This window comes from Hipposideros armiger, unplaced genomic scaffold (genome assembly GCF_001890085.2).
Source record: "Hipposideros armiger isolate ML-2016 unplaced genomic scaffold, ASM189008v1 scaffold_290, whole genome shotgun sequence".
Classification (NCBI taxonomy): domain Eukaryota; kingdom Metazoa; phylum Chordata; class Mammalia; order Chiroptera; family Hipposideridae; genus Hipposideros; species Hipposideros armiger.
This window is the reverse complement of record NW_017731640.1, coordinates 1,816,863-1,841,888: the sequence shown is the minus strand read 5'-3', so window position 1 is coordinate 1,841,888 and position 25,026 is coordinate 1,816,863. Positions and strand designations below refer to the sequence as shown.

Sequence of the window (25,026 nt, the reverse complement as noted above, 5' to 3'; positions counted from 1 at the left end):
TAGCATCAAAATCTAGAAATGGTTAAGATTTTTGTTGGGCCAGTCAAGTGGCATGTTGGTTAAAAGTTGGCTTGGGACGCCAGCTCTGAGCAGCAGGACCCAAGTTCGGATCCCACAAGGGCCAGCGAGGTTGTGCCCTCTACAGCTAAAATGGTGAACAACAGCTTGACCTGGAGCTGGGCTGCCCGTGAGTCGCTGACGATGGCATAGGCTGTAGTGGGGCTGGTCGGCAGCGGGCATGCGCTTTCGTGAGCTGCAGTGAGTGGCTGTCCAATGGCCAGCGAGCAACTGCCTCACTGGGAAAGAGTGCAATGATAATACCAACATGGGCCAGTGAAGCGATGTCCTCCACAACTAGACTGAAGAACAAAAGGACAGCAACTTGTCTGTTCCCCTCCCCCAATTCCCCAATAAAATCTTTAAAAAGAAAAAAAGATTTTTGTCAATACATAGTAAGTAAAAATTACATTGCTAATGAAAAATTGGTATTAATAATTAAGAGAACACTAACAGCTACCCATGTTTAAACTGTTCATCTATTGACAGCACAAAAATATAGATTGACAATTCAAAATTAAAAAGGGAATTAACTTTTTTTTTTTTTTTAAGCTGAGCCATCCTACCACCTGTTGGCAGCTCAGCGGCATCTCAGCTCGGGCCGGGAATCAAACCACTGTTGCTCAGAGCTCGCACTCTTGAGTGAGCTCTTAACCAACTGTGGGAATGAACTATTGATACACACAACACAGATAAATCTCAAAGGCATAATGCTGGGTGAAAAAAGCAATTCAAAAGGAAACATACTATAAGATTCCATTTATGACCTTCCAGAAAAGGCAAAATTATAGTGATAGAGAACTGTTGCCAGGGTTTAAATTTAGGAGGAACTGACTACAAAGGGGCAGCATAGGGAGTTTTGGGGGGGTGATGGAATGTTCTGTATCCTGATTGCAATGGTGGTTTCACATATCTATACATGTATTAAAATTTGTAATACTGTACATCAACAACAAATCATTTAGCAGCAGCATCACTGTTCATGAAAAGAAACAAACAGTGAGAAGCAGCTAGATATGGGAAGTGTTCATCCATCTGAAGATCTGAGATGTCTGCTACAAGTGTTTTGAGCACACATTTCTATTACATAGAAATTACAAAATCGACAACTGTCAATTTAATTTTATATGTTAACTAAAAAATGAAATAAATTTTTTAAAAAGTAGAAATGTCTTTGGTAAAGTTGGGATTTCTAAGTAATTATTTAGAGCTTCAAGCCAATGGTATTCAAGCCAATTTTACTGGCCACAAAATTACTAAATGTAACTGCATTAAATAAATTCAAGAAATTTAGGCCCAATTAATCACTTATAAAATATGTATACAAACAAACCATGGAAATAACATTTTAAGGAATATTAGGGAATTCTGCTACTCCCAAGTAAAGTTGAATTGTGTTCCTTTATAGTTTAAAACAGTAGGTACACCTTTGTGTTTAGTTTATAATCCAATAGTTGGTTGAAAAAAAAATTTCACTAGTCCTTAAAATGACTAATAATGAATAATAGTGAAATGACTAATAATGAAAAATAGAGAAAACTTTATTTTCTCTTCCCATTACACTTATATCAATTATCTAGAGACTCAAAAATCACAATCTGAAAATACTGCTGGATCCTGTCACTAGAAGCAAGACTATTTAAGAGAAGAACGGTATTTCTCTAGGTATACTACTGGGACTCATATATAATGTATGAAATCAGATAGCATCCCATCAGCTTTATCATGTCTCCCACACTTTGGAACTCAATAGTTCAGAAAGAATAATGTGTAGGCCAACCAAAAATAAGACCCAAAGATGGTGGGCAAACGCAATATTACAAATGCTGCATTTCCATAGAAAGACTTGCCTAACAGAATGACATAAAGCTTACATAGACAGCAAGGTGTGATTCTAATTATAATAGATTTTGCCTTTTGAGATCATGCCTGGGTAGTTTTTCACCACTGCTCTGGCCATGGACAGAGGTTAAGTGCTTTTTGAGGGCAGATTTGTGCTTAAAATCCATGTCACAACAGTGGCATTTGTACGGCCGATCCCCACTGTGTATGTTCAAGTGGTCCTGTAGTGTGCTTTTAGCAGTAAATGTCTTCAAGCATACAGTACACTGAAAGGGCCTTATGCCCATGTGCCCTCGAATGTGCCGGTTGAGATTTTTCTTCTGTGTAAATGTTTTCCCACACTGTAAGCACAAGAACAATTTATGCATCTTAAGGTGGCGCAGATAGTTGTCGACATGAAGAAATCCTCGCGGACACCTAGGGCACTGGTGCCTCAGTGAATAAGCATCCTCCACATTCTGAATCTCACTCGCTGTACCATGACTTCCTTCAGTAGCGCCAGAGAACAAGCCCTGATCTTGATTTCCAGGAACTTCTGCCACTCTGCTCTCAACCGTGGAATTGATCAGTGAATGCTGTGTTTCTGAGAAATACATGTTTGCTTTTGAAGAGGTACAAGGCTGTGAAAACTGCCCATTTTCTACAGCAGCGGTGCTGATTGATTCCACATGGAGGATGCAAATTTCATTGTCTTTAAAACCTATATCTACTGAAGACAGCTCTGGTGACTTCATTTCCTTTCTCTCTGATGTCAAACTCTCTACTGTGGACTGTAAAGCATTGCTTTCCTCTTCTTTAACGTGGAATTCCACATTTACAGGACTATCTTCTGAAATTTCAATGATCTCACAGTCTTTATCTGAATTTTCTTCTTCATTCTTAACATCTGGATCAGAGGATTGACACAGGTCGGTATGTTGATTGTTGTTTTTCATCGAAAGATCAATTTCTAGATACTTGGACAAAGCTTCTGTGCACTTTTCCACAATGTGAACCATCTGAAGGTAACTAGCAGCAGTCAAATATTTCAAAAGCTCTTTCCTTTTAACTTCAAGTGCTCCAGTGTAGCAAGAGAGCAACAATTTTCTCCCAACTTCTGCACTCTGCAAGATGGTGATTCTGATATGTTTTGACTGTGTAAGTAAAAACTGATCTCTCATGAAAGTGGAGCAAGCAGCTAAAATCACCTTGTGCCCCTGGAACTCAGTGTCATTAATATAAATTGATACATCACAAAATAAATTCTGTTGTCTCAGGAGATTCATTTTCTGCAAGACTACGTCTCCTTGCTGTTCAAACCGAAAGTGCAGAACATCAGACTCGGCAGCCATGGTCACAATCTACAGAAAATAAAACACAAACGTTACTGTTAGGATGGGGAATGCTTTCCTACACTGTGATAGTAAAAACAAACAAACAAATCCCAAACCTGAATTGGGTAAAACCAAGACTCAAATTCTAATCTGGGTGCTAAGTGTCAATCCATGTCACCATGTCAAAACCCAGAAAATTAAAATGTGTTTCTCTATGATCTTGCGGTATATTTCATATTTTTGTTACAGCTTATTACACTGAATTGCACTTACATTTCTATGTTTTTCTCCTGGGCTAAATGAATGTGCCTTGTGGTCAAGGACACTGTTGATGCCCACTACTAAATGGATTTAACAGTTTCCCAAATTAGAAACCTTAATGTAATCTCCAAACATCCTACTCCCCATCACAATCTCTGGTCCTCTCTCTCTTCACCTCGACCGTTACAATGTCTTCCAACAGGTCTCCTTGATACCGCAACTCTCCTACATTTCAAACTACCCTCCTGAGTTCTACAGAATGAACACCTTTTAAAACTTTGCTTTTCCCCCATCCTCTTCAGCTTTAAATCCTCCATTGTTCTCCCACAGCCAGACGGCCTAAATTTCTTAACCAATTCGAGATCCTTCATGATTTGGCCCTAAGCACCTTTACGGCTCCTTCGATATCCAGGTTTTCACCATTGCCCAGAAAAGAGGACCCAAATGCACATGTTACGCTCGCACTTCCAGTTCATTTCTCCAGCTAGTGATTTGGCTCTTTTAAGGCCCAAATAAAGAACTCCTCCTCCTGTCTCCCCGATGAGACTCGGTTGTTTCCAGAGCACCACGAAATGGAGCCTGCTTGCTGCAGCGAGCACAGGGGACCCCCCCACACAGAGCAGGAGCTGAATCCGGATCCCTGGTGGCCTGGATCCGCCAGCTTGCCACAGGTTTTACCGAGCCGAAGTTGCCAGGACCAAGGCCCCGTCGGCCAGGCGTTTGCAGCACCAGCCTAGCAACTCCGGGGCTGCGCCCAGCGGCCCTCCTCCGCCTCGGGCTTCCCCACTTGCCCGAGTCTCCCTCGCGCTCACTCACCCACTCAGAACACCAGAGCCGAGGTTTCCGCGGCAGCGACAGCCCAGGCCGGAAGGCGGACTTAGCCTGGGAGGAAACACATCCGGTGTCAACTGGCTCTAGTCCTCAGCGGGGCGGGCTGCGCGTCCCGGAAGGACATCCTGAGACGCTCTGCCTGTCTGTCCCCTCCGTCCTGGAATGATAAAAAGGCGCCCGAATTCCGGCAAATCCCATCTCTCCAGTCTTAGTTTCGGCACGCGAGCCATTCCGCCTCGTGAGTTCTCCCCAACCTGCCAAATCGCAGACGGGTTGTGAAGTTGGGGTACAGCGCTTCTATCAGAGTACCCTGCGCCGGGACCACCGGGAGGCCCTCACGGATTGTGGGCCGGGTCTTCTCCTTACTGGGCCAGCTACAGTTTAAAAGGTGGCAAAAGAGACTGCCGAATGGATCACCTAATGCCCCATCAGGATCTGGCCCCCACCTCTGGGTCTCTCTTCACCACTCAGTCCATCGCTTTCTTCTCACCCCGCCCGCCCTCCTCCCCTCCCACCCCGCGTTGTTTCCCTTTCCGGGCAAACCCAGGCCTTCCATCTAAACTGTTGGCCTGTTTTCCTCCCATATGCCAAATCCCTCCTACCATTTATCCTTCAAAATCGCATTATCCCTGACGCCATCCTGAACTGGCCCCTGAATTAGCTGGCTCCCAATTGGGAGCCTGTCAACGCTTTGGCTGCCTTCATTACTGCAATTATCATTCCTGTATTGAAATCTGTGTCTCATCGAGGCATACGTATTTAGGGCAGTGCCTCACTGATCTTTGCTTTCCTGAAGTCTAGCGCTTAGTAGGGTTTAAGTATTTGCCAAATGAAGGAGTATCTGAACCAGTTTTTAAAAGCACTTGTTCTACCCTCAAAGTCAACAAGTTCTCATGGAGTAACTGACCCTAGTAACAATTTCTGGTTAACCCAGATTTGCTTCTGAAGCCGAGCTCAGTATGTTTGATTAATATGTGTTTTAAATAGGAATGAAGAAAGCATTCCTGTATTCAAATTCAAGCAACTGAAAAGGAAAGGAGGGGAGAGAAAACAAACCACTCATACCAGAGTTTTAATGGTCACACTTTTATTAAGGAAACGTCCCCATAATAAGTGAAGAGGTAGTTCATAGTATGTCTAACATACAACAGATTTAGAACAGCTATTCACCAGCTGAAATAAAATGTTCTGGGCTGTTTATTTAGGACAATATTTTAGAAGTAATGACACTGGTCACCTTCCATTTATAGATCTAATAAACTAAGACAAATTAAAACCACATCTGATTTACCTCAGAGCCACTTCAGTTTGGAGTTTGTCTTTAAAATTAAATAATAAATAAATAACTGTGACACAGTAATTTTTTAAAACAAACTACGGTAAAGAGAGTGTTCTCTCTTTAGATATCCTGGGAATCCATACAATACCAATGCTGAATAACTAAGGTTTTTAAAAATCTTCCTCTATAAGAATATGACTAGTTTGGAAAGTCATCTCCCCCTATAAAACGTATTTTATACCAATAACTTGACCATTTTGCAAAACAATCTATGAAACATGTATAAACAAAGGAGAAAAGTCAAGTCCCACCAAAATTAAGAAAATGTCTCACAGAAACAGGACACCTCTCCAGCCAAGACATGGAGGAGACTGTAAATCACTTCAGTGGTTTGCAGTTACAAAAAGTGAGAACTATAACTTTTACTGATAACAAAATCATGAAGATGCTGATTTTAGGTGATCAAAGAAAGCAAGGCAGTTTCCTTTATTATTCCTTGTATAAAATCAAATGGACACTTTATCTCCCTAAGACCACATGAGACTAAGCTCTGTGAGGGCAGGGACCATAGCAATCTTACCTTCGTATCCTCAGTATGTAGCATAGTGCCTGGCAACAGTTGATGCTCAATAAATGTTTCTTGAATGACTGAATGAACCCAGTAATAGTCTCCAACCAAAGAGACCAATCTTATTTGAATCTATGCCTTTTAGTCTTCAAACCAGTAACAAAAACAGGACATGAATGCAAGCAAAGGAAGCACTCCAAATTGAAATTTCTGTGATGAAATGATGTTGAGAGAAAATGTTGGTTATCATGTTAGTGTATCACTATTGCATAGAATTGGTACTCTTTGGCTGGATCATATAAAAATCAGAGTGCTAGGCAGCATCATTATATCATATAAGAGTGACTTTAGGCACAAGGTACCTAGTAGTCTAATCACTCAATTTTATTCTTCATTTTAAATCTTTTAATAAAAGTAGAAATGATACCTCAAATCAGATTCACATGTAAATGCATCAAGTTATAACAATAAGAATTTCCTCTGACTACTCAAGTTAATCTTAATTTTTGGTTTATCTGTACATGCACTCTCGGCTCAAAAATAAAACAGAAAATCCAGGTGAAAACTAAATAAAGACTGTTTCCAGACAAAATCTGTTTCACATTTGGATCCTTCTCACGTTTATTCTTACTTTCCTTTCCCTCCCTAACCAACACCCAGCAAATCAGTCACTTTCTTGGGAAGAATGTTCATTCTAACCAAAAAAGAATTAACAAAAATAAATCATTCTGTGATATTTTGTTTGCAAAATCCAGGCTGTTTCGGAAAATCAACAGGGATTCACAAAGTGAGCTTTTTGCTAATATATTCTTGATCATGTACTAAATCTTTTTAAGCCAAGAGATAGTGAGGTAACATTAGCTCATATTTAGTTACTTATCTACTTTGGCCAACCTTGGCCAGGCCACCTCTTTGGGCTTTGGCTACCCCAAATTAAAAAAGAAGAGGTGGAGTAAATGATCTCAACATTCTCTAAGGACTCTAACGCCTATTACCTAAATCTACCTCATGAGTCAGAAACTAAGACTCAAATTGTTTCTGAACTATAACATGTGCTTTAGCAAAAACAGTTGTCTTGTTTTTCCATATTGGAAGATCAACTTTGTATTAGCCATCTACCAAACAAGGCAAGGTGGGACTGTGTACCTTTACAGGAATATCTGAATGCAAAAATCTGATTACTCCTCCGTGACCCACTTTTTTCATCTATTTTGGAAATTGAGGTACATAGGAAAATGAGAATTCAGAGACAATTTGTATACTGCACAAAACTCTGAATGCCAAACACCTTTCTGATGATGGCCAGCCTCTAAAACAGAGGCCCAGAGAGTGACTCCCAAATAGCCCCCTTTTAGAGAGACTATTATAAGTACACCTGGAGCCATCCTGACTTCAAAAGCATCAACAAATAAATTACACATTAATTATAAGCATTTGGCTTCTTTTGGGGAAGATCTCCCATGTAGGTACTATTGTACAACTGTACTTCTATCCTTTGTTGATTATGTTCGTGGTGATTCCTAACAATGTCTGCAGGTGTTGCTGAAAAGACTGTACTCTGGTCTATGGGAACAATTCATCGACATGAAGTTGAGCTATAATACTGTTGAAAAGAATACAGAACAAATGCTTCTTTATAGCCAGCTCCAAGAAAAGTACAAAGGGACGGAAGCAGATTCATTCATTCATCATACATAGATGAATTATCAATAGGCAACCAGAAGTTCTATCACATATTCAGGCCAACAGCAATATCACCTTGTATCTCAGCCCATCTTCTGCCAAAGAAAAATGTTATTCACTTCTCTTAGCATAATAGCATCCATTAGTGGAGTGTAGGTGATGTCATTAACTTGTTGGTACCTTCACTGAGCTTAAAATGGTGTCAGTCTAAAACATAAGTCAATGTTAGGTAGACAAATGGAATACTCCTTGGGAAAGGCAAACAGATGTCACAAGATAAATAATTCAAAAACAGAAAATGGGAGGGGGCAAAAGGAAGGCAAGACCACTCCAAGTGGTAAGTTGCCTGGTCTGTTAGTGCTTTGATTCACCCCTACAACCTGCACAGAGGCTTTGGAGAAGTCAAACTAGCAAAATCACTCCTAAAAAGACTCAAGACTATTGCCACGTTTTCAGTCAGTTCTAGTTGTGAGCATAAAGCCCCTACTCAATTCACACAAGTACTATCATTCCTTAGGTTCAGGACAGCTTGGGCCAGTTTACCTGCATCCAAGACCTGTGTTGCATCAGGCTGTGGCTGACACCCTTTAGAGTCTGTGACTGTTGTACATGCAAAAGAATCAAAATCCACTGTGAGGTCTTGCACATTTCTTTCATTGGCATTATCAAAGCTGTTTTTGCCATGCAGCTGTTTAAGGTGTTTCCTCAAAACTGGTTTATGTGCAAAAACCATGTCACAATAGTTACACTTATGGGGCTTATCTCCACTGTGAAGGTTAAGATGATCCTGTAAGGAACACTTCTGAGAAAAGGTTTTCCCACAGATCTTACACTGGAAAGGTTTAATGCCGGCATGCACACGCATGTGTCGATGAAGGTTGCCTTTCTGAGTGAAAGTCTTGCCGCAGAGTAGACACATAAAGAGTTTGTGCATTTTTAAATGGTTGGCGTAGTTCTCCAGGTGACGAAACACCCTGGTACACTTTGGGCACTGGTGATGCCACTGTAGGCCTTTGTCTACACCTCGAATATTAGGCCCAAAGACATCTTTGGAGGCCATGATGATGTTATCACTGCCTGTGTAAGAGAGGGCATAATTGTGGAGGTGGTTTTGTTCTATTTCACTTACTCTGTTTTCCACAGTTGAATTTATCAGGGAGTGCTGGGGCTCTGATGAATGTAAAGCAGTGGGTTCAGAAGAAATAAACTGGTTCTGATCTTTTTTACTTCTAACCTCGGATACATCCCCAATAGATTCTACCTTAACAATCTGAATATCACTGTCCTCCATATCCATACTGTCTTCAGATGGATGAATACAAGGTGAGTCCTGCTTTGGGGAGCCTCTGGCATCTCCCTGCTGTTCTTTTGACTGGGGAGAAGCACTCTGTGGTTCACATCCCTCTTTACTATCCATTGGTTGTTTTGGCTTTATAAACTTCCACAAGGCCTGTGTGCACCGTTCTACAATGTGGCTCATCTGTAGAAAACTCGCAGCAGTCAAGTAATTTACCAGTTCCATCTCAGGGAATTCCAGCACACCACTATAACAGGATAAGAGCAATTGTCTCCCCACTTCGGAACTCTGTAATATGGAGATTTTCACCTCTCTGGAATCATTCAGTAAAAACTGGTCTCTTAAGAAGGGGGAACCTGCAGCAAACACAATTTTATGCCCCTGTACCTCAATATCATCTATGAGAACTGTAACATCACAAAATTTATTCTCTTCTCTTAATTTGTTCATTTTTTGTAACATTGAATCTCCATAATTTTCAAACTTGAAGTGAAGGAGATCTGATCTTTCAGACATTTTCGCAGACCTAAAGAACACAAATGTAAAAAGGATGAATTTAAGAAAATTCAAACAATTAAGAAACCTGGATTTTCCTTCCAAAACCAAATCTGTGTTGTCATATCTCTGTGTGAGTATCCAAATGAAATTTTCCTTGAAAGAGGAAGCAGCTTTCAAAGGCTGTTAAAAATTACTCCTTGCCAACATCAAGTGTCAATTGTACCTAAGGAGTGGACTTGTATCAGTGTAAATGGCTTGGCATTCATTCAGTTTTCTAAGATACTTAATACAAGAACAGTGCTTGAGTTACTCCAAGAGCATTTTTTTTTTGCTTCTCAAATGAGAATTCTATATCAGGTTTCAAAAACAAACTAAAACATCCCAACAAGTAATTATGAAGTAGCTATGTTCTTTTGCACGACACTACAAGCCTGCTTCTTCGAAGACAAAACACTCTTTTTCTTTGCTTTGTATTTTAAAGAACTGCAGTGATGTGAATTTATTCATGCAAGTATTTCTGTGATAAAAATAAAAGTTACAGACCTAAAGCGATAATGTTTGGACAGTGTCAAAGGCACAGGTCTTTATACTGTGCATTTTGGACAAATCTGAACTCCCCAGAAACATTTCTTGATATAGAAAGTAAATAAAATATTTGATGTATAAAAACCAGATGAGCCACTTGGTGGGAATCTGAGTAGGGAGAAGGTGAATCTAATTAATCCTTACTAGATTCTGTTCTTTCTTCTTTATCCCTATTTATCCATCATTACTCATTCACTGGACTAGAACTGATTCATAAATGTTCCTTGGCTACCGGCTTCTTTTCCCTCTAATCCAACTTCTACACCACCATATTTCATCTTTCGAAATCACAGACCTGATTATATCCAACCCCTGCCTAAAATCCTTCTGTGACTTCCCACCGTCTCCTGGATGAAGACTAACCTCTTGAGTATAAACTTATTTAAGTAAATAATAATTAAGGTAAACATTGGCATAACCCATTTAACCACAGAGAAGATGTCTTTTCCAAAACTCTGCATATTTGTCCCTTTACATAGCAGTTCTTTTGGAGAAAGTCCCTATGTTCTGATTCCATACTCTTCAAATGATCTTCTGATAACTTGGCTTCCTGTGTGTCTCTCTAAAGGGAAAGATAAATTAGCCATTCCACCATAATTCCAGCCTACCAGCCATTGTAAAAATAATAAACTGGCCCTCTCTATCTATATACCAGTCTTATGTGAGGTCTGTAGGTATATCAGGTCTACCCTTGAGAAATAGTTCTACAATCTCAGTGCATCAATAAATTCAGCTTGAATTTTGGGCAGTCATCAACTTTGTAGTTGATAATCATGACAACCAGCTGCTTTTGGCCACATCTGGACCCTGAGGCCCAATCTTTATAATTTCATCTTCGATAACATTGACTTATAAAGGTCCATAGGACACCAGCTCCTGAAGGCAGAGTCCAGGTCTTACTTATATTGCTCAGTACCTGGTGCATGATAGCACTCTATTGATTCTAAGCCTTAGCTCAGGTACTTCTTTGGTTAAGAACACTACTCCTAGCCAATTCTGATTCCTTTATTTCCTCTGACAGGCCCTGACCCTTAGACTAGAACAGTTGTATCTACTAGACCCATAGCATAATACTTCTATCATAACACTCAAAATACTTTATTAAATAACTCTTTCCTCCCCCTCCAAACTGCAATCTTCGTGGCCTTAAGAGGAAAACATCTCCATTCTCTTCAACGGGCTGTTGGGAACCTGCATCTTCTAATGCAAAACATGTTTTCCTTTTGCTTCAAATTCTACTTACTGCAGCCGCATAACTGTCCAAACCCTCTTATGTTCAAATTGGTGTGTATTTCTGCCACCTAATACTGTACTAAACCTATGGCAGTGCTCAGTTTGCATTTGTTGAACTTATAGGATTTGCTTGACAGTGGTGAGAAGGAAGAATTGCTGGTAGGAAGACCAACTCAGTGTCTGCAGGAACACGACAGGTCTGAGGCCATGAGAGCCTAGGAAGGAATGAAAATGGGAATAAGGAACAAGGAAAAACAACAAAAGATATTTTAAAGAACTTGGTAATTTACTGGATAGAGAATGAGAAAAAGGAATGTGTAAAAGGTACTAAACTTAGGAGTTCAGCTGAATGAAGCTGTCATCGAAAGCAAGGGGGAAATTCAGAAGGGAGAACTGGTATGGAACAGGTATAGTAACAAAAATATACACAGCTAAATTAATAAGCTCTTCCCTTGTATGGCAATCTGAATGTACAGATAATGAACCATCACTATAAAGATAAGAGAGGAGGGATGTAGAGACGCCAAGGATGTGTCAGAGAAAAGATGATGACGACCCAATAAAAAGGAAAAATCTAGGTGATACAGGGAATGTATCAGTAAAGAAAGCAGCAAAACTGCATTATCACTGGTCAGTTTTGGCAATAACAGTAGTTGAATATATTCATTCATTCTGGAAAAAGTGCATGTCCCAATTTATAACGAGAATTATAAAAATGACTATTGTTTCAAGTGGCCAAACAAAAGGGGTATTCTATTTTACAGCCTGTCCTAAATCTTCCCTCAGGTCAGTATTGTCCTGCTCATACCCAAAGGTGAGCATTAATGGCTTCTATCTACAGCGTGACAGTACTCACACTGCTCAGGGATAACTGTTTCTTGAAGCTCCAAAGATGAGGAGCTGGAGTACAGTTTCATTTACTTCCTATCCATCCATCAATCTCAAGAAACTTACCAACGTGAGGAGCCAAACAGGCATCCCAGGAAAGTGCTTGCAGTGACTGGTCTGCCGTAGTCCAAGAATGTGAGGGAAATTTATTCTGTTTAAGAAGTTTTCCGTAATATGTGTCTGCTCTCTCTATTGTCTCCCTTTGATAAATTCTTATTTCCAGGCCACAAGTTTATCCATTAATTGTTTCCTGTCACTAGTTTCTCTTTCCAGTAGACTTGAAATATTTGAGGGCAAGGACAAATGTTACTTTTGACACCGCTCATTCAACAAGAATCAGCAGTGTGGTTAACTTTAATGTTCCCTAAGAAATTATTACTGAGCTGTGATAGAAATGCTCTTCATCATCATATCGTCTTTTGAGTGCCCTGGGGAAAATTTCTTTCTAAGTTTTTTCTTCTCCAAAATAGTTTTGAAAATATAAAACCAAAGTTTAAACAAACTTTATTTTTCTTTTACATTACAAAAAAAAAGACAAAATAAAGAGAAATAATTGTGTTTCTTATGAACTGGCCTAGTTTTATTTAAAAAGTAGAGAAATGAGAGCTAATCTTTACTGAAGCCTTGCTATGTAGCAGGGAATGCTAAGTGCTTTACCTAAACTGGCCCACTTAATCCTTAAAATCCCTTTGAGGGAGGTATTATCATCACCCCCAATACACTTATGAGGAAACTCAAGCTTGGAGAACAGAAACGGCTCGCTCAACTTAAGACAGGTAGGAAGTGTTAAGTGTTATAGCTCAAACTTGTGCCCAAGCTTCTTGGTGCCAAAACCCATGTACCAAACAACTAGGCTAGCTGAAGTTTTACCTTATGGATAATATTAACTGTGGAACTGTTCAGATTTCCTTCCTCATATCCATTCACCTGTACACTTGAGATTGATATGCTTTTGTGTATTTAGTTCAGTAAAAGGTTTATGTTTAAAAACAAAAAGTACAACTTAGCCAAACCTGTGTGAGGTCTAGAGGCGTTTAATACTCAGCCATTTATGTGTTAGTCATATTCCTGATCCCATTTTATTTCCTTATCCTTGTTTTACCTTCCTTTCTCACCTATTTTAACTTTGTTATTTTTCCATCTTTTGTGTATTTAGCTTTGTAGACTGAAACTTAATGCCATTTGCAATTAAAATGGAGAATTAAAATGAATATATTTGATTTTCAGAATCCCCAACTATAGTTAACTTCTAAGTAGAGTAGTAATTATTCATGATGTTCATAAAAATCCCTCATATAATTCTAGACCATAACAGAGCTTCCAGTAATAAAGAGAGAAAAGAACTGATCAGGTAGAAGAGAGTTGGTCACCACACTCTGTTGGTTCTTTTCTCAGAATGATTTTCAAATTCTCTCTTTAGCCCTACTATCACTGCCATAGTTCTGGACCTTATAATCTATTCCCTAGGTTACTGATTAAATCTGAATACTGCTGAATTTCTATTAGCAAGTTTTGAATAACCCATTTCTCAAACATTAATGTAATAGGAATATTCTCACTTAAGAGCACTTCCTCTTTGTTTATATTGACACAATTCTTCCACAATTATTTCCATAACAAACATGTCAACTGGTTCGCAAATTTCCCTTTGTTCAAACAAAAGTCACCAAAAAGGATAAGTGAATGTTCTAGGTTGGACAATGTTTGCTGTTGTGCTATGGTCAGTGAGAAAATACCCAAGTTTCTTACCTCAAATGCCTCTAATAACTGATAAGGAAAACTTTTCTATTCTGTACAATAAACTCCCAAGTTATATGTCAGCCTCTTTCCTCATCTACCGCATAAAAGTGCCTTTAGTTTTCAAAATAGCACCCACAACTACTTTTCATTAACACCATATGCCATTTTCAAAGAGGTTGTAATATATAATATAGCCTTTCTCTCTATAAACCACAATCCTTTTCTTCTTTTGGGTAACTTTCGCAGCACTACGTTCTCCAAGTTTTCACTCTTTTGTTTTTGATTACATATATATATTACATATATATATATATATATATATATATTATATATATATATATATATATATATATANATATATATATATATATATATATATTATATATATATATATATATATATATATATAGTACTATAAGTGCTATACATACAGAAATATATCCTTCCTGGAAATTTTTTGAACATTAAAGTGCGAGTCCCCTTTCCCAGCTACTTTTCGCTCAGTACAGTTTGCTTTAAGTTTGGTCCTTCATGACTCTTCCTCCCACCATTTTAAAAACAGCATTTCTAAATGACTAGCCACAGAAAACATAAAATAATGTTTCTTATACATAAACTATATATACTGTTTTGCAATTTTTTCATTTATTGTTTTTGAGAGCTATCTGTGTTGAATATATATAGATCTAGTTCATTCTTTTAAAACTATTGTCCAGATGTGGGCAAATTACTTAACTACTGGCCTCAATTTTCCACAATTCTTTTGCTGATCTTTTCCTCAAAGAGTGACTAAATTGTGTAATGGTGAGTATATCCTTCACAGCTTAGTTCTTGATTTTTTTCCTAAATTTTTTCAAGCCTTACTTCCTCAGAAAACCTGTCTGGTTTCTCAACGTTTCATTACCTTCTCTAATTTAAAAATTGCTAAATCACCATCCTCATGGTCAACTTTAACCAAACTTAACCTCAATTCAAACCACACCAAATTACCTAACCTAGGCTATTATTCTATCACTTGAAATGCATGGTATCTAAACTCGTGCACTATCTAAAACTCAATACGTCAAAAATAAAAATTTATGGAGAATGGGCTTACAACAGTGGATGTGGAGGCATGGAAACCTGTTACTATGCCATTGCTCTAATAGATCAAGATAGAAATGATGAGGGCCTGGGCCGGCCGAGTGGCTCAGTTGGTTAAGAACTTGCTCAAGAGTGTGAGCTCTGAGCAACAGCGGTTCGATTCCTGGCCCGAGCTGACCTGCTGCTGAGCTGCCAACAGGTGGCAGGATGGCTCAGCTAAAACAAACAAACAAACAAACAAAAAACAGAAAAAAGAAATGATGAGGGCCTTAATAGAGACAACAATATTATGGATGGAGAAAAGAAACAGATTTGAAAGCTATTTCAAAGAACAGATGGACTTGATGACTAAGGTGAGGAACAAGAAAGGAAAAAAGACAGCTCCAAGATATTTGGTTTGAGTGACTGGATGTCTTTGAGAGTGTCATTCAGTAAGCTAGGGAATATTAGAGGGGATGATCATGGATCTCGTCTTAAAATGTTTAGTCAGAGGAGTTGGCATGACATTGAGGGGACGATCCATTCGCTAGCTGGAGATGGGTCTGAAGTTGAAGAGGGGACCTGATTACAGATAGTGATAGATGAAAGCAGACATAAATTGACCTAATTGTGAAAGAAACTGATCTTAAATGGCACAGATTGGAAGAGGACCTAAGACAGAGGGATATAAATAAGAAAACAAATATATTACAAACATAAATCCATTACTTACCGTCTTCTTAATCTGGATCTCCTTCCAAGCCTCTCCCTTTTTTATCAATGAGCCTACCTTTGCTTAAATGTTTTCCACTCCTTTGACTCCGATAGTCACTGCTTAGTGCAGTGGTGTAAAACCATGGCTTCTGGAGCCATATTTTCTAGGATGAAAACCCTGCTCGACCATTTACTAGCTGTGTTGACCTTGAGAAAGTTACTTAACCACTCTGTGCTTCAGTTTTCCCATCTTGTCAAATAGTAATATTACTTCACAGAGTTGTTATGGGAAATTAAATTAATTTTAAAGTAAATTACATTTAAAAATTATGTTCATTTTATAAGAGCTTAGAACACTGACTGGAATGCACTCTACAAGCATTTGTTAGGTAAATAAACAAATAAAACCTTTCAGTTTTCTCCGTGAAGTCCTTCATATGTGGCCTTTTCTCATTCTCATTTAAAAACCAGTTGAGGTCTCTGTTCTTTCATATATCATCACCTCATCACTCTACTAAAATTGCATTTTAAAAGTCACTAACGAGCTCTTAGTCAGGAAATGCAATAATTTTTTCCCATTCCCCAAATACTCTCTGCATGAATTGTACCAGTGGAAACTTCTCAAAATTCTTTTCTTGATTTCGGTTCTTCTTGGTTGATGGAACTCTGCACTTTTATACTTTATTCCCGACTTCTGTTTTTGCTGCTACCCCAATTACTACTAGCTTCGATTCCTCTTTCTGTTTCACAAATGCAACCATCTCCCCAAATTATTCCCCTCTTTCTCAGTAATCCCTTCCTGATGACAACCATTCCCAAGGTTTCCACCTCTATGCTGATGACTCAAACCTTTACCTCTAGTCAGACATTTAAGTTGAGCTATAGATTTGCACTTCCAATTCTATACTGGACAGTTCCATTAGACCTTTAATTCAACATATTTAAAAATAAATTTGTAACCTACACTAAGCATATGGTTTTGTTTTTGTTTTTGTTTTTGTTTTTAAGCTGAGCCATCCTGCCACCTGTTGGCAGCTCAGCAGCTGCTCAGCTCGGGCCGGGCATTGAACTGCTGTTGCTCAGAGCTCAAACTCTTGAGCGAGCTCTTAACCAACTGAGCCACTCGGCCGGCCCTAGCATATGGTTTTATTGCTGATAGCGGCGTCAATGTTCTGCCAACATCAAGGCCTAAAACCTAGGAATCAGCTTTAGTACCTCTTTGACCCTCAACACCCAATTTATTAGTCCTGACACTATTCAACGACAGCAAACTTACCTTCTTTCCAATAATACTATCATAACTCCATTTGAGGACTTCATTACCTCTCACAAGGCTGATCTCATTTTTTCAAACCAATCTCCAATAAGGGTACCTAGCCTTTAGCTAAAAGCCCAGAATCAGTTTATAGAAATTCCCATTCTATAGGCTGACCTCCAGAACCACATGGCTTTTTACAGTGCAAATCTGACCATAACAGTCTACTGCTCAAAACTCTTCAAAAACTATCCACCTCCTTCAGGGCTGAACCTTTCACTCCGGACCTCGGTCTACTCTCCGCAGCCTCATACCTTATATGCACAAAAGCCCCCCCCCCCCCAATTTCCTCCTCACACAAGTTGTGCTCAGTCATTCCTCAACATAACTGCAACTGTTCCTTCTGCCTGAAAAGCTCTTCTCCACCTTATCCTATCCAAGAAGTATAATTCAAACATCACTTTTATTCTTCAGTCTTCCCAGCAACGGCCCTTTGGGCAACTCATAAGTATATTACTGATACACGTATCGTAGGAGCATTTATTTGTTTATATCTGGCTCCCAAACTTGACCCTGAAAATTGGAACTATATCTTACGAATGCCCCAGTGCTTGGCACAGCGCCAGTAATATAAAGTGCTGCAGCCAGTGGCCGATTTGCGGGAAACCGCGGCAAAAGGGTAACCTCATAAAGATTCTCGCGGGCTGACACTGAGGCCTTGCCAAGGCCTTAGCTCTGGCACGTCCTACAATCTGCCAGGGCCGGGCGTCCACGCCAATTGCGGGGCCTTCGGCTGGGGTCCCAGGAGAAAGTCCCTGGAGCATCCTTAAGCTCCCCACTCCAGACTAGGGAAGGGAAAGGGGCGGGGCGCGGCGTGGGCTGGGCCAAGGGTTCCTTAAAAGTCCCCCCCCCCGGGCCTAGGCCAGCCCCTCGGCCCCCATCCCAGTGCAGGTCCTGGCCAATCCAAGGCCCCAAGGGGGTTCCATCTTGAGAGACCCCGTACCCCTGCCCGGTGGTCCGGCCGCCTCCGCACTTACAGACCCAGGGGAAGGCCGCCGTCAGGATCCGGCACCGCCAGGAGCTCCGGCCCCTCGGGGCTCCGGAAAGGGGGAGGGGCAGGGAACCCGAGCCAAAGGGGGACCCAACGGAACCGGAAGGGCAGCCCTCGCCGGACAAAGACAACTTCCAGGTCCCATAGTCCTGTCCGCCAATCGGAAGGCTCGGAGGACGACGGGGCCGCGAGAGGGGCTTTCCGTGCTGTGGGCGGGGTGCAGACGGAGTGCCCGGGTCTCCCGCGGCAAGCGGCTGCTCCCGCGACCTGAGGTTTTGCGGCTCCTTAACGTCCGAGGCTGCAGTTTCTCAGCGGCTTTTGTGGGGCCGGCCCTCGACCGTCTGCTGCCTGCATGGGCTTGAAGGGCGCCTCCACACTTAAGCCTTGGTAAGTCCCTCCCGCCTAGGGATGTGGACTCGCCTCGTTGGGGCCCTGACAGCAAACGAAGGTTTACCCCTCCTGCTTTTGGATGTTGGTGTTCCCTGGGGATCTCTTGCATCTCGTGGCCTCGGTTACCTACAGAGTGCTAACCTTCCACAAATGTCTCTCGCCAGCCCAAACAGCTCTCATGAGCTCCAAGGCCGACTGCCTACAAGACATCTCCAATTGACTGTCCCAACGTAAATGTACATTTAAATATCTCAAATTCATCGGCAGACTTGCTGCTTCTTAACTCCAGTAGTCATTGTATGGGTGAACCGCATCGTCCACGCAGTCCTCTCGGCCAGAAAACTTTAATATCACTCTAGAATCCTTTTCCTTCTTGCCAATCCAGTTGCTCACTGGGTTCTCCCTTCTTGGGGATGGGGGAGGGGGGGTATTATGATAGAACACACATAGTTTTTATCATCATAATTATTTGTAAGTGTAAAGTGGGGTGGCATTAAGTATATTCAAAGTGTTGTGCAACTGGCACCACTGCTATATCTAACTTCATTCTTTTGCATGTGGATAGCTTTTTTCCAGCACTATTTGTTGAAAAGTCTGTCCTTTCCCCCATTAAATGGTCTTGGCACCTTTGTTGAAAATCAACTATGTGAGGATTTATATCTGGACTCTCTATTCTATTACATTGCACTATATATCTGCCCTTATGCTAGTACCATAATGTTTTAATTACTGTAGCTTTGTAGTAAATTTTGAAGTATGAGTCCTCCGACTTTATCATTCTTTCAAGATTGTTTTGACAATTGGGGGCCCCTTGAAATTCCACACGCATTTGAGGGTCAGCTTTTACATTTCTGAGAAAAAGGCTGTTGTAATTTTGATAGAGATGGTGTTGAATCTGTAGATCACTTTGGGTAGTATAGGTAGATAGCTTACTTTTAAGTCTTCCTGTTCGTGAACACAGAATGTCTTCCATGTACTTAGGTTTTTTTGTTAATTTTTTTCAGCAGTGTTTTCCACTTTTCAGGGTATTTGATTCTTTTTGATACCATTGTAAATGGAATTGCTTTCTTAATTTTCTTTGCATATTGTTTATTGCTAGTGTGTAGAAACAACTGATTTTTGTGTGTTGGTTTTGTACTTTGCAACATTGCCAGATTTATTAGCTCTAGTAGTAGCTTTCTTGAAGATTTTCTGTTTTCATGATTTGTCTGTGAATAGAGATAGTTTCACCTCTTTCTTCCTAATTTGGATGCCTTTTATTTGTTTTCTTTTTAAAATAGCTCTGGCTATAACTTCCAGTGCACTGTTGAATAGCAGCAGTGAAAGTAGGCATCCTTGACTTGTTCACGATCTTAGAGGGGAAGCTAAACTATTGGGTATTGTTAGCTGTGGGTTTTTCACAAATACCTTTATTATGTTGAGGAATTTTCCCTCTATAACAAGTTTTCTGAGAAATATTATCATAAAAAGGGATTGTATTCTGTCAAATACCTTTTCTGCATCAATTGAGATGATTATGTTTTTTCCCCTCCATTTTGTTAATGTGATGTATTACATTGATTGATTTTATGTTGAACCACCTTTGCATTCCTGGGATAAATCCCACTTGGTCATAGTGAATAATCCTTTCAATATTCTGTGGATTTGGTGTTGCTTATATGTTGTTGAGGATTTTTGCATCTATATTTATAAGATATATTGACCTGTAATTTTCTTTACTTGTGATGTGTTTATCTGACTTTGGTATTAGGGTAATGAAGGTTTCATAGGATGAGTTAGGAAGCATTCCCTCTTCTTCAATTTTTTGGAAGTTTGAGAAGGATTGGTGTTAATTTTTCATTAAATGTTTGATATAATCTATTGGTGAAGCCATCTGGTGCAGGACTTTGTTGGGAGGTTTTTGATTATTAACTCAAACTCTTTACTTGTTATAGATGTATTGAGATTTTCTATTTCTTGTTCAGTTAGTTTAGGTAATTCGCGTGTTTCAAGGAATTTGTCCATTACTTTCTAGGTTATTTAATTTGTTGGCATACCATGTTCATAGTATTCTTTTATAATCCTGTTTAACTCTGGAATGTCAAAAGTAATGTCCTACTTTCATTTCTTTTTTTTTTTAAGATTTTATTGGGGAATTGAGGGAGGGGAACAGACAAGTTGATGTCCTTTTGTTCTTCTGTCTAGTTGTGGAGGACGTTGCTTCACTGTCCCATGTTGGTATTATCATTGCGCTCTTCCCGGGTGAAGCATATTGGTCACCAGCCACTGGATGGCTGCTCACGGCGGCTCTTGGCAGCTCACGCTGGCTGCTGGCCGCTCACGCCGACTGCCAGCCACTCATGGCAGCTTATGGCAGCCCAGTGCAGCTTCACTGAAGCCTATGCCATCGTAGGCAACTCACAGCAGCTCAGCTCCAGGTTGAGCTGTTGTTCACCATCTTAGCTGTAGAGGGCGCAGCGTCACTGGCCCTAATGTGGGATTTGAACCGGAGCTCTGCTGCTCAGCGCTGGCGTCTCAAGCTAACTCTTACCCAACGCGCCATTTGGCCGGCCCCTCACTTTCGTTTCTGATTTTAGATATTTGCATGTTTTCTCATTTTTCTATGTCAGTCTAGTTAAAGGTTTGTTGATATTGTTGATCTTGCAAAGAAACAACTTTGGTTTCATTGATATTTCTGTTTTTCTATTCTCTATTTTTATCTCTACTCGAATCTGTTATTTCTTTTGCTAACTTTGGGTTTAGTTCTTTTTTTTCTAGTTTATTAAGGTATAAAGTTAGAGTGTTGTTTCAAGATCGTTCTTTTTTAATTTAGCCATTTACAATTATAAATTTCTCTCTGGTCACTGTGTTCCTTGCATCCTGTAATTTTTGTATGTTGTATTATCATTTTGATTTCTTCTGTGACCCATTTGTTGTTTAAGAGCATGTGTTTAATTTTCACACATTTGTGAATTGTTCAGTTTTCCTTTTGTTATTGATTTCTAAGTTTATCCCATTGTGGTTGGAGAACATACTTTGTATGATACTTATATTTTTAAATCCATTGAGACTTGTTTTGTGGCCTAACGTATAGCTTGTACTGGAGAATGTACCATGTGAACTGGAAAAGAATGTGTATCCTGTTGTTGTTGGGTAGAATTTTCTTTATATGTCTGTTAGGTCTAGTTGGCTTATTGTGATGTTCAAGTTCTCTATTTCCTTACTTCTATTGGGTTGTTCTCTTCATTATTGAAGAGGGTTATTGAAGTTTTGGCTATTATCATAGAACTCTTTAGTCCTCCCTTTAATTCTGTCCATTTTTAGTTCATATATATAGATATATAGATATATATCTATATATATGTTTGTTTTTTAAGATTTTATTGGGGAATTGGGGGAGGGGAACAGCGTTGGGGAATTGGGGAATGGGAACAGACAAGTTGCTGTCCTTTGGTTCGTCAGTCTAGTTGTGGAGGACGTCACTTCACTGGCCCACTTTGGTATTACGATCACTGCGCTCCTCCCTGGTGAGGCAGATCGGTTGCCGACGGCTCACGGCGGCTCCCGGCAGCTCCCGGCAGCCCACGCCCACCCACGTGGCCACCCATGGCCGCCCAGCTCCAGGTTGAGCCACGGTTCACCATCTTAGCTGTAGAGGGCACAGCGCCAGTGGCCCATGTGGGAACTGAACTGGCGGCCCTGCTGCTCAGAGCTGGTGTCCCAAGCCAAGTCTTAATCAACTGAGCAACTCTGCCAGCCCTACTTCATATATTTTGAGGGTCTGTTACTAGGTGTGTAAATGTTTATAATTTTTATATAATCTTGCTTTATTGAACTTTTTATTAATATGTAATGTTCTCCTTTGTCTCTTTTAAGTTTTTTGTGTTTTTTTTTTTCATTTAAAGGTTGTTTTGCGTGATCTTAGTATAACCACTCCAGCTCTCTTTTGGTTACTATTTACATGGAATATCTTTATTTCTTTGTTTGTTTTTGTTTTTTTTAAGACAGTTTGAGGAATATTGGAATATCTTTTTTTATCCTTTCACTTTAAATCTGCTAACATCTTTGAATCTAAAGTGTGTCTCTTCTAGACCGCATATAGTTGGATCATGTTTATTGTTTTTTTAATTGATTCTGCCCATCTGTCTTGATTGGAGAATTTTAGCCATTTACATTTAAAGTAATTACTGATAAGGACTTATTTCTGCCATTTTGCTACTTGTTTTCTTTAGGCCCTATAGCTTTTGTACTTTCATTTCCTCTATAACTTCTTTTTTCTGTTTATTTGAACTGAGACCAATTTCAATACCATATGAAAACTCCTCCTATACAACTCTGTCCCCTCTTCCTGTTATTGATCTTACAGATTACATCTTTAAACATTGTGTACCCAATTATATAGATTAATATTTTACGAATTTGTCTTTTAAATCATGGAGAAAATAAAAAGTAGACTTATAAACCATAATTACAGTAATACTTGCTTTTATAATCGTCCATCCATGTATTCGTCTTGATCGGAGATCTTTATTTCTTCATATGGCTTCTATTATAGTTACCGTCAAGTGTCTTTTCATGACAATCTGAAGGATTCCCCTTAGCATTTCTTGAAAGGCAGGGTGAGTGATAATGAACCCTCTTGGCGTTTTAAAAAAATTACATACTGTGTTAATTTCTCCCTCATTTTTGAAGGACAGTTTTGCTGGATATAGAATTATCTGTCAACAGTTTATTTTCTTTCAGCACTTTGAGTATTATCAACCCACTGCCTTTCGGCCTCCAAGATTTAAGATGAGAAATTGGCTGATAATTTTATGGAGGATTCCTTGTATGTGATTAATCACTTCTCTCTTGCTGCTTTCAAGATTCTTTCTTTGGCTTCCTACAGTTTGATAGTTATTCTTCCTCCCGTTTCTTCTTCTCCCTCTGGGACTCTCACACAGGTATGTTGTTTCTCTTGATAGTATCCTACAGATCCCTTAGGCTCTATTCATGTTTCTTCATTCTTTCTTTTCTTTTTTCTTTTTCTGTTCCTCAGATGGAATAGGAAGCACAAGGAATCCATCTAACTACCTAGACAACAATTGTACTGGCAGAAACTGAAGTTAACTATTTTGGAACTTTGGAGTCTATTTGAAACTTGCATCTTCCAGGGGAAAGATGGGTTGGTAAATCGAGATGCATTCCAGACAATGTCAGCCTTTAATGTGATTGCACCCATTTCCTACACTTCCAGTCTGTGGCAGACAGCCATGTTTATATTCAGGCGCACTTGCCGGAGCCAGGGTTGGAAATATTGGGTTGTTGGAAAAGTCATGACGCATTTTTGCAACGAAAAACAGAAAAAATGCCTCATGACTTTTCCAACAACCCAATAAGAACCTTGTTCTCCAAATACTGGGGTTCTGTGTGCTGATTGCTGATTGCCGCTTTTGAGTTCTGAGGTGCAGGCACAGAAGCTGGCTGCCATTGTTTCGACCCCCATCAGATTCCAGGGGACTTAAAGGAACATTACCTCTTTCGTTTGTTTGGCTGTTTTTTTCTCTTTTTTTCCATTTGGGAGCCAGACATTCAAGGATTAGGACATTGAAAACAACGGGTTATATGGGTGAAATTAGAAATCCAACATGTATAACCAGGGAATGATGCAGGCTCATGAGAGACCCAAGAAGACCTCAGGCATTCACCTCAGGCCGATCCTGATCCCTGGCACAGGGGCACCCTTCAACAACCAAAAGAAACAGCAGACCCAGGGCAAGGGGAAGTATCTGATTTCTAGAGATACCATATTACAAATTTTCAATGTTCATTTTCCAACAAGAATTGCAAGACATACAAAGAAACAGGAAAGCATGGCCCATTCAAAGAAACAGAATAAATCAACAGAAACCATTTTTGAGGAAACTCAGATGTCAGACTTACTAGACAAAGCCTTTAAAACAGTATCATTAAAGAGAAATTATAAAAAGGAACCAAAGTGAATTCTGTAGTTGAAAAGTACAATGACTGAAATGAAAAATTCACTAGAGGGATTAAAAAATCAGATTTGAGTAGGCAGAATAAAGAATCAATGAACTTAAGGATATTTCTTTTTAAAGTATCTTTCAAATTTTTTCCTTTCCTTCTGCCCTTCTTTGGGCCTTTCTGATCTTAGGCAGCCTCCAAACTGTTTTATGTATCCCTGTTTTACCTTCTGTACTCCTGCCATAATGATCTTTTGAAAATCAAATCTGCTATTGGCACTGTCCTTAAAAACCTCTAAGGACACCCATGCGTTTATAGATTGAACTTCATTTTCTTTATTTTAGCATTCAGGGACCTTCCCATTCTAGCTCCAGCTAACTACATCACTTTATCTCAGACAGTTCCGTATTCCGTTTATACATCCTAACCATATGTTCTAAGGTACAAAGCCACTTGCTGTAAAAAGTTGAGCATATTTGTAAACCAAAATTAGTTTCCTGTGATAGGCTAAGATATTAGGATATATGGCATTGGTA

At 39.7% G+C, this 25,026-nt stretch overlaps 2 protein-coding genes across 6 annotated transcripts; both read right to left on the bottom strand.

Annotated features, from left to right (window-relative positions):
* Positions 1-669: 669 nt before the first annotated feature.
* Positions 670-18,200, bottom strand: ZBTB6 (zinc finger and BTB domain containing 6). Of its 2 annotated transcripts, XM_019658800.1 has the most exons (3): positions 18,144-18,200; positions 4,290-4,461; positions 670-3,239 (listed from the first exon to the last, which is right to left on the bottom strand). In XM_019658800.1, the coding sequence occupies exon 3, from the start codon at positions 3,228-3,230 to the stop codon at positions 1,956-1,958; it is 1,275 nt and encodes a 424-aa protein (XP_019514345.1). In that variant the 5' UTR covers positions 3,231-3,239; positions 4,290-4,461; positions 18,144-18,200; the 3' UTR covers positions 670-1,955. The 2 variants fall into 2 exon arrangements, with proteins under 2 accessions (XP_019514345.1, XP_019514346.1); XM_019658801.1 differs by lacking the exons at positions 4,290-4,461; positions 18,144-18,200 and adding an exon at positions 3,862-4,264.
* On the bottom strand, positions 5,372-18,256 carry ZBTB26 (zinc finger and BTB domain containing 26). Of its 4 annotated transcripts, none has more exons than XM_019658798.1 (2): positions 18,110-18,256; positions 5,372-9,657 (listed from the first exon to the last, which is right to left on the bottom strand). In XM_019658798.1, the coding sequence occupies exon 2, from the start codon at positions 9,645-9,647 to the stop codon at positions 8,322-8,324; it is 1,326 nt and encodes a 441-aa protein (XP_019514343.1). In that variant the 5' UTR covers positions 9,648-9,657; positions 18,110-18,256; the 3' UTR covers positions 5,372-8,321. The 4 variants fall into 4 exon arrangements, with proteins under 4 accessions (XP_019514343.1, XP_019514344.1, XP_019514342.1 ...); XM_019658799.1 differs by having other exon boundaries at positions 18,144-18,255; XM_019658797.1 differs by having other exon boundaries at positions 18,148-18,224.
* Positions 18,257-25,026: the final 6,770 nt, after the last annotated feature.